General features: G+C 59.1%; 1 protein-coding gene across 8 annotated transcripts in view; it reads right to left on the reverse strand.

Annotated features, from left to right (window-relative positions):
• Nucleotides 1–15254, reverse strand: part of HCFC1 (host cell factor C1) — a 26013-nt gene continuing 10759 nt past the window's right edge. For 2 of the 8 annotated variants that reach the window (XM_005614635.4, XM_070257873.1), the window contains exons 6-26: nt 15019–15125; nt 13673–13852; nt 13233–13592; nt 12792–12952; nt 12006–12203; nt 11408–11632; nt 11161–11265; nt 10679–10898; nt 10220–10362; nt 9934–10072; nt 9487–9707; nt 7272–8784; nt 6827–6990; nt 5756–6332; nt 4968–5291; nt 4712–4830; nt 4484–4621; nt 3887–4072; nt 2942–3242; nt 2272–2335; nt 1–2064 (exon numbers count right to left, since the gene is read on the reverse strand). In XM_005614635.4, coding sequence (XP_005614692.2) covers nt 2025–2064; nt 2272–2335; nt 2942–3242; nt 3887–4072; nt 4484–4621; nt 4712–4830; nt 4968–5291; nt 5756–6332; nt 6827–6990; nt 7272–8784; nt 9487–9707; nt 9934–10072; nt 10220–10362; nt 10679–10898; nt 11161–11265; nt 11408–11632; nt 12006–12203; nt 12792–12952; nt 13233–13592; nt 13673–13852; nt 15019–15125 — 5485 coding nt within the window. In that variant the 3' untranslated portion in view covers nt 1–2024. The remainder of the gene's footprint in view (nt 2065–2271; nt 2336–2941; nt 3243–3886; nt 4073–4483; nt 4622–4711; nt 4831–4967; nt 5292–5755; nt 6333–6826; nt 6991–7271; nt 8785–9486; nt 9708–9933; nt 10073–10219; nt 10363–10678; nt 10899–11160; nt 11266–11407; nt 11633–12005; nt 12204–12791; nt 12953–13232; nt 13593–13672; nt 13853–15018; nt 15126–15254) is intronic. The other 6 variants (XM_005614636.4, XM_014729296.3, XM_070257872.1 and 3 more) reach the window with 6 other exon arrangements.

A 15254-nucleotide genomic window follows, 5' to 3' on the forward strand; every position in this document is an offset into this window, starting at 1 on the left:
TTATTTCAAAAAAAGTCTTTTAATTGTTCAAAATAGCACAAAACAACATCGCACTATGGTAATATTGAGTCACGGGGTTACTCTACAATAGATGACGGGTGTACTGTTCTCAGAACCGAGAAATCAAAGGGCACTCAGGGGAAGGGACCGGGGTCAACAATGGGACCAGGCGAGTGGGCTCCAAGGTGACTAAACGGGACGTTTTCCACAGCGAAATCTACTAGAATACAACAAACCAGGGGCCCAGAGGCCACTGGCTGGTGGTGGTGGTGGTGGTGTTGGGGGCGGGGGTGTCTGTGGAGGCCCCAGGCCACAGCTGTCTCCAGGGTGGGGTCTGAAAAGATTGGCTGCTCCTTTTAAATCCTTCTGTAACCTGCTTGCAGCCCTGCTGGTTGCCTAAAGCTGGGGTGTGGGGCAGAAAGCTGTCTCATTAGCCACTCCAAGCAGAGCCCCAAGCCCAAGTCTGGCCCTAGGAGGATGGGCTCAGCCTGGGGACAGCGCTGCAGATTCATAGAGCTGGTGGCTAGTGCTCTTGGCTGGCTCCTTCCCAGGCTGCCTGAGCCCCACTTCCCCCAACCCCCTTTCCTCACAACTTTGCCTGGAGGTGGCGGCCGCAGGAAGCAGCAGTGGAGGAGTCAGACACTCTAAGCCAGCTGTGCCCAGGAGGGAGCCTGGGGGTGCTGGAGGGCACTGGGAACCCAGGATCAGGAGGATGGCACGCAGCTGCTCCCAACCCCCAGCCATCCTCAGAAACCTGACCGACTGCAGGCTCCAGCAGACTCTCAAGCTCGATCCTATAGGTGTGGAGACCATGTGAGTGAGGTCTGACTGCTCACCCTCCCTTGTCCCAGAGGGCAGGGGCCAGCAAGAGGAAATCGGGCTGGGCAGCAAACACAAGGCCTACAGGGGAGATTCCCCGCCTCTCCTGCCCCAGCTGCTCCCAGGGCTTTTCCTCCAGAAAGATCCCTGCGAAGGCTTAGCCAAGGAGAAAAAAGTAAAAAAAAAAAAAAAAAAGATACACATTCTGTACACAGCTAACAACAAAAAAAATGGGACAAAACCCCACACACTAAGGCTAAAATTACAATAAAAATGTTAACTTCATCAATTTCAACTGAAAACAATACAACCAATGCAGCAGTTGGCGATGTGGCCCCAGCCCGACCCGGGGGGGGCCGAGGCCAGGCTCGGGGGCTACTCTAGGCCCCACTGGGATTCGGGAGGTTTTCACAGAACACTGCTCAGGCCACCACGGGGCTCCTTCTTCGCCCCTTTTCTTTTTCTTTCTTTCTTCTCTTTTTTTAAATGGGAAAGAAGAGGGAAGGCGAGAAGAGGTGGGAGTACGAAGGCCTCTGAGAAAACGTGTAAGCTTCCTGTGGGATCGCCGGCAAAGACAGGGTTGGGTAAGCCAAAGGGGGGCCGCCGTTAGGTGGCAGAAAATGCGAAGGTAACAAAATAAAATACAACCAGCCAGACACCCAGCTTGGGGTGCCCCACAAAGCCTGTGGCAGCAGGCGGGGCAGGGGCATGAGTGGGCGGCGCCTTTCCTCAGCTTCCATGCCTGCACCCCCCAGCCCTTGGCTGCCCCCTCGAGCCAAGGGTGACAAACAGCAAGAGGTGTGCAGGTTTTGGGGGTGCATGCATTCCGTCTCCTTCCTTCTATGCCGTCTCCTTCCTTTTAGGTTTCTAGTTCTCTCCCTTGAGGGCCTCTGAATTCTCTGGGCTTGCTCAGCTCTCAGGGGAAGGCGCTGGCGGGGGAGGGGCGGGTGGGGGAGGAAGGCGCATTGCTCTCACTTGCTCACTGCTCTTCCAGCTCTGCCTTCCACTTCCCCCCAACAGCAATGGTAAAATGTGCTTTCTTGAGATAATTTTAAAAACAGAGAGGGAGAGAATGAATGGCGGCCAGTGGCTTGTGAGGGTGAAGTGTGAGCGCCGAGTGGGTGGGACGGGCGGGCCCTGGCAGGTGGCGTTCCTGAAGCAGAAGGGGTGTCTGGAGAAGCATCCAGGCGCGGGGCAGTTGCCTCTCACTGACCGTCTGCCTTAGATTTCTTTGGAGCGGATTTCCTTGGAAAATGGAAGGAAAAGGTAAAGACAGTGTTAGCATGGGTCCTGACAAGTCTCTGCCTGGTACCTAGAGGGGCTTCACACCCAGTTGAGCCCCCCCCAAATCATTTAAGGAGAAGTGGAGCCCTAGTATTCCCACTGTTCCTTCCTCCCAGAAGCTGCCCACCCCCAGCCTCAGAAGGTTTCTGAAAGGGGCTTCCTGCTTACATTTCCGGAGAGGACATGGGCCGCTTGCTGGCCGGTTTGGCGCCAGAGCTGTCTTTACTGGTTTCTGAAAGGGAAGAGGGAGCGGTGAGCAGCTGAGCAAGGTGGACAGCAGGACTCCAGTCCCACAGCAGCACATGGGCCAAGAGAGCAAGAGCAAAGGAAGTATCTGCAATCCCCTTCCCCTCAGCACAGCCAGCTGACCTCCAGAGCGTGACAACCCCTCCCGTAGGCATGCTCCCCATGGTTCTGGCCACCTGTGTGCCACCCCCAAGGGTTGCCCTGAACTCAGGTTAGAGGCCCTCACTGTCCTCCCTGGTCAGCCTCGTGGGAGTTGGCATACAACCTGCAGCCTGGGCCTCTGCTCCCCACCCCGTGCCTTGCCCACTGGGCTCTAGCCTCCCCTGGTGCCTCCTACTTCACATTCTTGCCATTCTCCCCACCCATCTACCTCAAACGCCCCTGGGAAGCTTTCCCTGTACCCCCAGATGAGGCGAGGTACCCCTGCAAGACACCTCCGTAGCACCCTAGGCCATCAGGCGCCCCAGATTATAAAGCTCCAAAGTCCAGCTTGAAGCTGGGCCACTCTGCCCCACCTGATACTCAACCAGGGGTGTCCACTCCTCAGCTCCCACCCAGAGGCTGCCCAAGGAGCCCAACAAATGACACCTACCTTGCAACCACCTCACTTGGGTGGCTGGGCCGTAGCCCTTCTCGTTGCGGGCAGCAATGCGGAATATGATGGCAGGCTTGGTGGTGTAGTCGATGTGGGCGTTGGAGAGGCTGGAGGACTGCACGAGGCAGGACGGGCTGGGCCCGCAGTACACCCGCATGAAGGCCAGCTGAGCCGGGGTGGAGCTCTTGGGCTCACCACCGGCCTGTGAGCTCTGTATGGCCAGGTACACGGAGTACTCAATGATCTTGCCCGAGGTCACAGAGGGCGGCTCCCAGGTGAGGTGAGCACCATCCGGACTCTAGAAGCAACGGGGAAAAGGTCAAGTGATGCTGTCTTCGGCCTGTGGGACTTTATCCCACTCTGCCTATCTGTGAATAGACGAGCTAGAATGCCTTGCAGCTTCCAGAACTGACTGCTCATACTTCACCCCTCTTCCTGACACAGTGCTATTTTACAGCAGAGTTCAAGAAGCTCCAAAGAGATGGCCTCATCTGCCCCACTCGGAACACAGCCTGCCTATACTTGCTCTGCCCCTAATCTATGACTTGTCACTTAGCCTCTTGGTGCCTTAGTTTGCTCATCAGGAGCATGGAGCTAACAACAGGTTCCATACCTCCTCAGGATGTTTCAAGGATTGGATAAAAGAACATGTTGAATGTGGCATGTAGTGGACACTTGCTGAACATCAGCTGTCATGTTACAGAGAGGGAGACTGAGGCCAAGAGAAGGAAGGAACTTGCTCTTGTCACCCTGGCAACTGGTGACAGGCTTCACTCCAGACCTGGCTGACTCTGCCTACATCTTGGGGCCCCTCTTGGGTCACCCCCACCTGCCCCAGCATAGAAGGGACTTGCGTGTGTATGGCCTCAGCCAAGGCCTGCTATGCTCCAGGTGAGCAGGGAACCAGCCGGGGACAGAGAGCCACACCACAGAAAGACTCACTTTGCTGATTTTAATAGCACAGGGGGCCCCTGGGAAACCAGGCAGACACGTCTTAAAGGCTGAGATCTCGCTGAAGGGCCCTCGGCCACAGGCATTGATCCCGGCAACACGAAACTTATAGGCTGTGCCCGGCTGCAGCTCCTGCTTCTTTAGCTGGTTATAGTCTGGGACAGTGCCCGAGTCATCCTGGGGAAAAAGACAGAAAGAACAGGGAGAGAGAGAAAAAAGTGACATGAACCTCACCGTCGAGATGGCAGCTCTGGATGGGGTATGGCTTTGGGGCCCATAGAGCAGTTTTCCACCTGGGGCATGATGGAGGTCCATGTGAGAGAGGAGTGGGGGGAGGGGGGAAGAGGGCAGCAATGGCAGCCCCTTCGTGACAAGGGAGGACATGGCGAGGTAGACAGACTGGGCTTCTCTGGTGCTTCAAGGGGTGCAGGACGAGGCAGTGTGTGGGGAAGGCTCTGCACCTGGCTGTCCTTGGGCCGGCCCCAAGATGCCACGTCTGGGGAGCTTCAGAAGTCCCTGAAAGCCCCGGTACCTGCCTCATGGCCAGGATCCACCCACCCGAGGGCGTCAGCTCCTAGGGACACTTACATCAGATGGGACAGCATCATCTGGTGGAAGGAAATAGTGTGTCACCATTACGTTGGTGCCCTTAATGACCCCCACATCAAACCACTGATTCTCCTTCTTCACAGGGGCTTTGCTGGGTGGAGGTGGTAGGTCCGGCTTCTGGAAGATAGAAAGGGGAGAAGAGATCAGGCCCTCAGCCCTCAGAACCCAGAGGCAGTGCTCCCTAAATCCCTGTCACACCAGACTTACCACGCCCAGGGACTCGATGCCGTTAGCCACTTCAGTGAGGGTAGCTGCAGCCTGCAGCTTCGCAGGGCTGGCAACCACGACTGGCTGGGGAGCCACAAATGTGTTGGAAGGGGCCAGGCCTGGGAGGAAAGAGGGCGTCAACGGGAAAGGCCCCAGAGACCTGGTTTCTGTGTGGGAGCTCCTCCCTTGGGCCAGACCACACTCCCCACCTCTGCACAGGGGGGCCCACCCCGGAGCGGGTGCTGCAGGAACTTACTCTCAGTGGCTGTGGAGGGTAGCAGGGCCACAGTGCTGGGAACAGCCCCGGCCAGCTCGTTGAGGCAGTTGCTCTCAATAGTCGGGTCATTGAGGCTGTCAGCAGGGGCCAGGGCCTCGGTGGGGAGGTGATGGTGCTGCTGCTGGGCCTGCGCCTCCTGCAGCTGCTGCTGCTGCTGCACCAGGGCAGCCAGCTCCTGCTGTGTCAGCACGATGGGGATGGTGGTGGCCTGGCCCTCCTGGCCCTCGGCTGACAAGTGGCCCAGCTCTGCCTGTGTCACGGCTGCTGCTGCCTCGGACGTGTCCATGGGTTCTCCAGTGCCTGCTCCAGGGTGGAGAAAAACACTACTCAACAGGAACGCCAGCCAGGAGGAGCCTGTCCCTGGCTTCCCACCGTCACTCCCCTCCCAGCCTGGTCTCTCCACTTGAGCACTATGGGCAGTCCCAATAGACAAAGACCCTTAGAACCTGTCCCCCGGACCTTGTTTCCTGGCTCACCTCTACCCTCCCCTTCCCCAACCAAGGGGCCCTGCCTCCTTCCTGGGTGCCAAGTCCAGCCTGTCCGATGTGGCCATCCTCCCCTTCACCTCTGACTCATGCCACCCTGGCAGGAAGTGAGCCTCCTCTTCTCGAGCTGCCCATCACTGCAGCCCTACAGCCAGGACCATCAACAGGGACACTCCAGAATCCCATGTCCTTGCTCCTCCTGAGGGGGCCATCTTCCCCTCAGGGCCCCTGTCTGGCCTCAACTGAAGATAGCGTGGAGAGCCACCCTGCCCCAGCACCTACCCATGACAGCCTGCTGGGCGGCCTGGAGCACTGCCTGGATGGCCAGGGCCTGGGCTTCCTCTGTGGCTGCGGCCTGGGCAGCTGCTTCAGCAGCAGCAGTCACTGCCAACTCCTCAGGGGTGAGCCCTGTTACCATGAGGGTGGTGGTGCCCGCCTGGGCCTCAGCCATCAGCTCTTGGGGAAGTGACAACTGGTCTACTTCAGACTGTGTGGGCGGGGGTGGCTGGACCACCACAGTGGCTACCACAGCTGAACTGGCAGGCTCCTGGCCTGAAGATGAGTCCCCTGTACTGCTCAGATCCACGGCGGCCTGGAGCTCAGGGGTCTGGGAGGCTGACAGGACCTCGGTGGACTCCCCCATCAGGGGTGTGGAGGCGGGCTGCAGGAGTTGCCGTGGCGGCAGCTGCTGGCGAGGCCCTGGTGAGGCCTGGAGTTCCTCTGGGGGCTGCAGGATGTCAACAGCAGAGAAGGGCATGTCAGAAGTTTCTGTGTTGGCTATGGTCACTGTTATCGTGGCCGGAATGGGGACTTCGGTGGTCAGAGCCCCTGGGGTAGTCTCAGTCATTGATGAGATCTTCTAGAAAGGGAGAGAAGCCCCCGTCAGAGGGGAGGAGAGAGAGGCCAGAACCAGGCAGCCTTCATCTTTCCCTGTGGGCCTGGATTTTCATTCTCAACAGGCCAGCGCAACCCCGTGAAATGGGGAGGGGGCGGCAGGAGGCGGCGAGACCTTCGAGACCTGCTGGTCACTTCAACCTGCCCTCAGAGAGGCCTCCTGGTCTAGCCAAAGTGGCACTCAGACTCCCACTGTGTCACTCTCATAGGCTACAGTGAAATGACAGGCTGTGGGAAACAGCTACGGAAATGAAAGTGCCTGTGAGACTCCAGAGGATGGGGGACTCCTGCCTCCTGCCTTGTCATGCACCAAGCTGCCCTTTTATGGTCTGGAGAAGGGACCAGGAACTGCACAGTGCCTGGTACAAGAGTGACACCTGGTGTCTGACTCCAGAATAGCACGGCCAAAGGCACAGTGGGCAACAGGGAGGCAAGAGGGGACCCAGCCAGGGCTCTTACCGGCACCGAGGGGCCAGGGACCGGGGTGGACTGTGTCACAGTGGTCACAGCCCGCGTTAGCGTGGAAGACACAGTGGTCGTGATGGCACTGGAGCTGGTGAGGTTCACACTGTCACTCTGGGTGCTCTCCACCTCTCCCTGGTCGCTGGTAGCTGGTGGGGGATCTGTGGGGAGGAAGCAGAGTGAGGTGAGAGGCACTCGGCCTGGAGGAACCTAGGGAGGAGGCTGGGTGGCAGGAGCCCTAGAGCCTCCCTCCGCATGGCTTTGCCACCATGAGACACAGCTGCTTGGAGGACCCGTGCCCCACCCCCGCCACGTAAACTGAGCTCCCCGGAATGTACCTGTTGGCCTCTGGCTAGACAGACCTTTCAGCCACCACTTCCCTTATCCTTTGAGCCTTGGGCTCTGAGGGAGCAGAAATGCCAGGCCGGCCGCCTTCACTCACCTTGGTTTGAGCTCATGTTGGAGGTGACAGTGGTGGCCGTGTGCGTGGTGCCTGTCTCGTGTGTCTCACAGGGGGGATTGGAGCACACCCTCTGTGTCGGGAAAGGAGCCAGTAACGAAACGCCGGCCTGGGGGGTAACCGTGGGTGGTGCTGCCACCTCCAAGGTGGACTCCAGGGTCCTGGGGGAGGGAGTGGTGGCAGGGAGCAGGGCTCCTACGCTGACCGACATGGTGGTACCAGTGGAAGTGGTCTGGTGTGTCTCACAGGGGTGGCCAGCAGGGGGCTGCTGCCCACCCTCAGGCTGGCCCGCAGCCCCGCTGGAGGTGGCGGTGGTAGGTGTATGGGTGGTGCCCGTCTCGTGGGTCTCGCATGGCGGATTGGAGCAGACCCGCTGGGCACTGCCTGCGCTCGAGGTAGTGGCTGTGTTGGTGGTGCCCGTCTCATGGGTCTCACATGGTGGGTTGGAGCAGACTTGGACCACGGTGGCCGAAGGGCACAGCAATGCCTCCAGGGCTGTCACAGTCACAGCGGCACCAGATGAGCTCTCGTACGCAGGTATGAGGGTTCCCTGTGCCTCACCGAGCTCTGCGGCACCCATGGTGGAGCGGGCTGTGGTGGGTGTGTTGGTTGTGTGGGTGTGATGTGCCTCCAGCTGGTGCCCTGCAGACACCAGCTGACCTAGGCCAGCTATGGGGCTGTCCTTGCCGCCAAGGCCGCTGGGCCTGACTTGGCTGCTCACAGGGGCCAACTGCACAAAAGTGGTGCTGTGGCCGCCAGCCTCCAGCACCAGGCTTGGCCCAAGGAGCGGGGCACTGGTGGCCATCACAGTCATGGTGGTGCTGGTTGCGCTGGTCTGGCAGGTTTGGCACGAGGGCTTGACAGAACCCTGGGCTCCCTGTGACGCCCCAGCAGCCAGGCTGACCCGGACCACAGCAGGAGCAGTGCTGGCCACATAGGCGTGCCGGGCATCTCGCTGCTGGCCGGTGCCGATGGTTGACATGGCGGTGGTGGCGGTGCTGGTGGTGCCTGTCTCGTGGGTCTCGCAAGGCGGGTTCGAGCAGCCGTGCTGCCCCGCCATGTTGGAGGTGGCGGTGGTGGCGGTGCTGGTGGTGCCTGTCTCATGGGTCTCGCACGGCGGGTTCGAGCAGACGCGAACCACGCTGCCATTCTGCTGCCCCACTGGTGAGGTCACGAGAGAAGCAGCTGCCTCTTGTCTGTCACAGACAAACTGCACCTGGGCGGGCTGGGAGTGCCCCCCGAGGTTAGCCACAACAGTGGTGGTGGCTGTGTTGGTAGTGCCCGTCTCATGGGTCTCGCACGGTGGGTTGGAGCACACCAGCGTCACGGTGCCAGGCTGCACATCACCCTGGCCTGAGTCAGCAATGGTAACTGTAGCCGTGGGCTGTTCTGTAGTAGGCGAGGCCAGGATGGACACAGGGAGGTCATGCACAGGCTGGGCCTCAACCCCACTGGGTGCTGTGATCAGAGTCACCTGGGTAGGCTGGGAGACAGGCTGGGGGAGATACCAGACGGGAAGAGTTAGCATGCAACTTCTGCCTGCCTGTCCCTCCCACCATCCTGCAGTGTCACCCACCCTGGCTGATATTACCGACCTGGCTCCTAAAGCAATAGCCCTGGCAAAGCCAGGACCTGCTTGCCCTCTGACCGCAAGACAGTGCCTCACTCAGAGACCAGGGAAGAGGTACTGCTTGGCCTCAAGGGCCCCAGGGACTGGGAAGGGGCTGTGGGGGTGGGGCAGGGGCGGGGCCTGGCTGGGGCGCACCCTTGGTCACGGGCTCTGCCTGAACAGAGGCCAGCAAGAGATGCATCACCATTTCCAGGAATTCAGCTTAAGATGCATGAAGAGAAGAAAAATGCTATATGCACATGAAGGTGAATTCTCACACCCACTATAACACCATGAGAGAAAGACCCTAGTATTCAGAAACTGGAAATGGGAAAAACGTGATGTCTCCAAGTGACGGACTATTAGGCAGTGATAAAGAATCATGATTCTGTAACAAACAGGGACACTGTCCCACGGGTTCTACACGCATGAAGGAAGAAGAGGAGCTGGCTGCCTGCAGCAGCAGCAGGAAGCCTGGCAAGGATGGTCCCAAGACGGAGACTAGAACAGTCAGGTTGGGGCTCACATGCTTTCTGTAGTGTCCCTGACATGCAACCACACACCCTCACGGTCTCCCGGCCACCCTACCTGCATGGTGATGGTGGGGGTGGTGAGCCCGCTGGCCGCCGTCAGCGTGGTCTGCGCGGCTGACACAGTGATGGCAGTGGGGTTGATCACCTGGCTTGAGAGGGTGGCGATAGTGCCCAAGGTGGTGATAGGTGTGGCCAGGGAGGCGCTGGTGCTGTGGCCCCCAGCTCCAGCAAGGCTGGTGGAAACGGTGCCTGTCACCGTGCCTAACGTTGTGACACCTAAAAGCAGGGAGGGAGGCAGAGATGGGTGAAGCCTGTTGTTGGTGCCTCCTTTCCAGGAGCTTTTCTCCCTGGGTGGGGCTGGGGGCAATGGGAACTCTGAAGTGCACCCAACAGGACCAGCAAGCTCCAGAGAGAGAGTACCTGCATCCTCCCCCAGCCCTCCTACAGGGAGGTGGTCCTGGGAACACTATGCAGACTGGCACCCAGCCTGTGGGCTACACACCTGTGGTACCCTTCACAACCAATGTGGTAACGGCCGGTTTGACGGCGGAGACAGTGACGGGGGTGACCAGACGAACGCCCCCCATGGGCACAGTGCGGAGGATGGTACCTGGCTGTCCAGGGGCCCCCTTTAGCACCACCTAGAACACCAGAGGAAAGTGCCCCTGTCACTCACAGGCTGGCCGGATCCTGTCCTGCCCCATCCCAGGCCCCTCAGGAGGACACGTGTGGCCTGCTGGGGTCCTGGACTGGACACTGGGGTGAGGAGAGGGCCAGATCTGCCTCACCTGGGTCACTCCTTGCTGCCCATGGCCAGTTGCAATTTTGGGGACAGCAGTGATGATTTTGGCAGGCGCTCCAGTCCCTGAAGTCATAACCTTGGTGGTGATGATGGTGATGGGGGACTTGATGCCAGGGCTGCTGGTCACACCTGGATGGGAGACAGGGGGCAGCTGGCTTCAGGCCTGCTGCCTCCGGAGCTCCACTCTGCGCTAGCTCCCATGGCTCGTTTCCCTTAGGCCCCCTTTTAAGTAGTCACCCCTGCTGCCCCTTGATTAAAATGCAACAAGTACAATCACAGCCTCACCCCTGCCACCTGCCGACAAATCTTCGATAAAAGCCAGAGTGAGTAGGGAGGAGGGAGAAAGAGAACAGAAAGCAAGAGCACATTGTAGCCCGGCCTCCATCCACCTATCTGGCTTTAGCCCAACACACTTCCTCACTGGCGCAGTGGGGGAGGTCCCTACCTGTGGCGCCCGCCTGCGTGATGATGGCCGACATGGGGATAGTCTTGATGATGGTCGTTGTGCCAGGCTTCGTAGTGCTGGGGGACACACTGCTGATGCCCAGGATGGTGGGTTTAGTACCGGCCCCACTGGCCTGCGTGGTAGTGATGATGGTAGTGGGCTTGCCATCTGCTGAGGTCACCAGCTTGAGAATGGTCCCGGCTGGCAGGGGCCCTTTGGTCTACAAGGGGAAATGACGAGGTGAAGGAGGGTGAGGTAAACCAGCATCTTTGCCAGGACGGGAAATCTGGTCCAGCTACTCGCCACCGGTAGCTCAAGCATCTCAGGGAATATTCTGAAGACTGCGGGTGACAAACCCGAGCAGCAGGACTTTCTGTGCCACATGTGATCATGGGATCTTTTCTAGGCAGGGATGCAAGTTCCACCTGTGGCCCAGCGCCCACTCTTGCTTGTGTCACAGAGTCTGGGGCCCCCAAGCTCACCTGGATGATCTGAGTCACCGGGCCCGTAGACGCCTGGCCTGTGACTGCCGAAGTCTGCACTGGTTTAGTCTGGACCACTGACATCACTTTGCCCAGGTTGGAAATCTAAAAAGGAAAGAACACAGCAGGGAGTGATCCAGAAACCAATCAAGGGCACGGCCTGGGCTAGGGCACTCCTGGCACGGGCCCAGGGCAGTGCCACAGCCTGGCAGCTGTCACATGCAGCAGGGTGGCACCCGTCCCTCACCAGAGCACTGCCTCCTGGGACGGAGATGGGGCTCTTCACCAGGGTGATGGTCTTGGTGACCCCACCCACCACCGTGGTCACCACCTGGGCTTGCTGGGCCACTGTCACAGTCCCCGACTTGTGCACCGTGATGATGGGGCGGGTAGACGTGTTGGCAGCGGAGGAGACAGATGTCCCCACCTGGGCAGCTGCAGTCTTCAGCATGCGAGTGGCTGGGTTGCTCACCTGGAGGGGACAGAAACGAGTGATGGGCAGGGCTGAGCGCCTCCACTGGGAATGTCCCAGTGGACCCACAGCTCTAGCCTGGCTAGTTACCTTTCTCCTCCTCCTCTCCCCTCCCCCTCCTAGACTGAAGAACAGCTCACTTTGATTTACTTTTTCCTAGCAAAGCAAGGGAAGGGACCTAGCGACAGGTCTAGCCTGAGTCTGGCACACCCCTAACGGTGACAGTTTATTCCACAGCCCACAGCAAGCACCAATTATGGACTGATGGCCTTTGTGGGGTGGTTCAAAACCCAGAAGGAGTGACCGCTGTCTGACCACAGTGCCCAGAAGCCCCAAGGCTGCCAGCTCAGAACCAGGCCCAAGGGATGCTCACCATGACTGGTGAGGAGGCCACCTTCACAGTGGCTGGGAGAGTGGTAGTGCCAGGTGTCACAGCCACAGTTTTGACGATGGTGGTGCCCGCTGGGACACTCAGCACTGTGGGCGCCGAAGAAGGAGGGATCTTTTGGGTGGCGGCGGCTGCGGCCGCCAGTGCAGCCATCCCACTCATCTGCGGGCTGCTGCCGATCACCTGCAGTGGGCACAGGGAATGTGAGCCCGCGGGCAGCGTTGGGACGAAGGCCGCCCAGCTCCCTGTTCTGTGGACTCCACCAGAATCGGCCAAGAGGCTCAGCCTTGCTCTGAGAGCCTCCTTCCCGTCCAGCGTGCCTCACAGCAGCATCTCTCAGCTTTTCGGACTGCCAGGCCCTGCTCTACTGGCTCCAACCTGGACTCCTACCACCCAATCAGGCGCGCCAACCCAGCAGCAGGAGTCTGCCAGCAGCCGTGAGTCTTTTCTAAAGACCGTGGAGTCAGATGCAGCTCTCTCCTCATGGGCCTGAGTCAAACCCCAGCTGGCTAGATTCTCTCCTCAGGCTTCAGGACTAGAAAGTTGATGTTTGAAATGCTCTTGGGATCAGAGAGCAGGGAGGTCCTCTGGAAGTGTTAATTTATGAACTCATTAACTTAGTAACGAGAGATCGCCTTATTAGTAATTTACAGCTGAGAAAAGCCCAGGATGAATGGTGCTAGAGCTGGGTGACATTCAAACCTGGTCAGGGCACCATCAACCACGAGAAAGTCCTGCCCCACCCAGCCCAGTCCAGGGACAGCTCCTCACCGTCCCCTGGGCGCTCTGCGTCGGCACGACCATTCGCACGCCTGCAGGTAGGGAGGTCACGGTGACGGGCGCTTTCCCAGCCTGGCTCGCAGGTCGCATGGTGACTAATGGGGTTCCTGTGGTAGCCTGAGGACCAGTCACTTTGAGAACAGCAGGGACACCTGGCGGGAGAAGAGGGCAACCATCAGCAGAGCCCCAGCCCCTCTGTTGCATTCAGCGTGCAGACGTGAGCTGCTTCTGTGACCTGCCTGTGCTTCGTGTCTGGCCCTTCCAGATACTCTCAGTGACAGTCTTCAAGGGAGGGACTGAGGCCCTCCCCACCCCCAGGAATAAGCCTTTGCTCCCAGCTGCCAGGGGTGCTGTCTTTCAGAGGCCCTCACTCAGACACGCAAGCTCCCGGCGGGCCAGCCCCTGCGCTCAAGTGCCCGGCCCCCAGCTCACCTTGAGTCCTGGCTGCGGTGGGCACGGAAATCGAGCTGCCAGGCACTGTCGGCAAGACCTGGATGGTGGTGGTGGTCGGGGGCGCGGCGGCAGCCTGGGGCAGGAGCGTGATGCCTACTTGGGTCAGCGGCTGCACGGCAGGTGCGGCTGCTGCCGGGGCAGGGCTCTTGGGAGGGTTGGTAGGCACAGACGGGACTGGATTGGGTGTGGGGGAGGTGGCAGTAGCAGCCGTGGCAGGAATGTCATATTTCTGGAGCTGCAGAAGGTAACTGTCGGCTGTTGCCACTGCCCCCCAGCTCACCTCCAGGGAGTTGGTGTTGGCTCGCACCAGCTGTACCCGGGCCGGGGGTGGTGGCTTTTCTGTAAGAGAGCACAAGTTAGTGAGAAGGGGGGAGGTGGCAGCTTCAGGGGTGGGCAGGGCTGCACTGTGGTGGCCTTACCTGTTTCCAGGTACCAGAGGTCCTTGCAGCAGACCTGGTTGTTCCAGGCCTTTCGGTAGCCATCGCGCCCACTCCAAATGTACAGGCGGGTGTTGATTGCTACAGCGCAGTGGCCAGCTCGGGCCCGGGGAATATTGTCCTCCAGTGTGTCCATCAGGATGGTCTCCCAGGCCATGGTATCTGGGGAGGGCAGGAGGTAGAGGTCAGCAGGGAGGCAGAGAAACCCACAACTCCCAGTAGCCCTTTGGCCTTTTGCTGTCAGGGATGGGGAATTAAAACCAGGAAGTCATCAAGGATTACTAAATTAAAAAAAGACAAGGCGAAAAACAACAACTCTGTATGGCAAAAAAACCATACAAACTAAAACTATAATCCACGAAGTAGAAACTGGGAAAATTCCTTGAAACGCACAGCCAAAGGCTTCACTTGTTGCACATCAAACAACACAAGAGCCTATAGAGAGACGGGCAAAGAGGAACGCAAGTTACGGAAAGGCGACAAGGATCAGAGAGAAAATACACACCCTTGCTCAAAACAAGAGAAATGCAAACTGAACCCGGGAGGGGCCTGGCAGTTTGGTTTCTATGCCCACTGCAACCAGGCTCAAGGCGAGCCGGGGGCAGGGGCTGGCCCACGGGGAGACTCAAATCACCAATAGGCTTGGTGAGGAGCGAATGCTCGGCCGGTGCCGGCACCGCCAGGGGCGTCTATGTGGGTGCAGCCTCCGTGCAGGGCAGCTCGGCAACATCCTTTTGATGGCAATTCTACCTCTAGGTTTTTACCTTTCAAACACACTTGCACGTGGGTGAGAACAATGCAGGGATACTCACGGAGCAGGGTCTGTGCAAGTTTCGACACCACGAAAGCAATTCAAAAGAATGAGGCTGCTCGCCGTGCAGGAGTGGATGGTCTCCAAGACAGAGTAAACGGAATAGGCCAGGTGCCGCACCGCCATGGAGAGCGGGCTGCCGGCTTGTTTGTTTGTTTTTAAAGGAACCTATAGGCAAGGCTTGTCTACATAGAAAAGCCCCTGCAGGGCGGAGGAGGAGCCACCGAAGTGGCTGCCTGAGGAGCAGAGCGGGGCAGGAGGGAGGCCCTGCGCCGGCATGCTGGCGTGCTTGTGTCCGGTCACGTGTTGGACCACATGTGGGAAGAGCCTATTCAGAAAATGGAAAGGAGGAGCGTCCCTCAGAGCGCTCTGACCAGTGGCTACTTCTGGTACATTTGCCAGGCATGGGCCTTAGAAGAAGCTTCGCTCCCTGCACACCCGACACAGCTCTCGGGGCCGAGGAGGGCCAGCCTCCCGCAGCCCTCCGCAGGCCACTCCGAGCCCGAGGAGGCCATACCCAGGTTGAGACAAGCCAGTGTGTTGGTACACTTCCACTCCTTCTCGTGTGTGGCCACTTTGACGTCATCCATGACGAGAGGCACCCAGCCACCAAACACGTACATTCTGGGACGAGGGAGGGAAGAGTAGGAGAGGATTGTAGAGGAGGTGCAAGCTAGAGGCCACCTCTTCCATCCAGAAAGTTCTAAACAAGCTTGGTCCCCTAACTCTCCCCAGGAGTGACCCCCAGGAAGC

This window comes from Equus caballus, chromosome X (genome assembly GCF_041296265.1).
Source record: "Equus caballus isolate H_3958 breed thoroughbred chromosome X, TB-T2T, whole genome shotgun sequence".
Classification (NCBI taxonomy): Eukaryota; Metazoa; Chordata; class Mammalia; order Perissodactyla; family Equidae; genus Equus; species Equus caballus.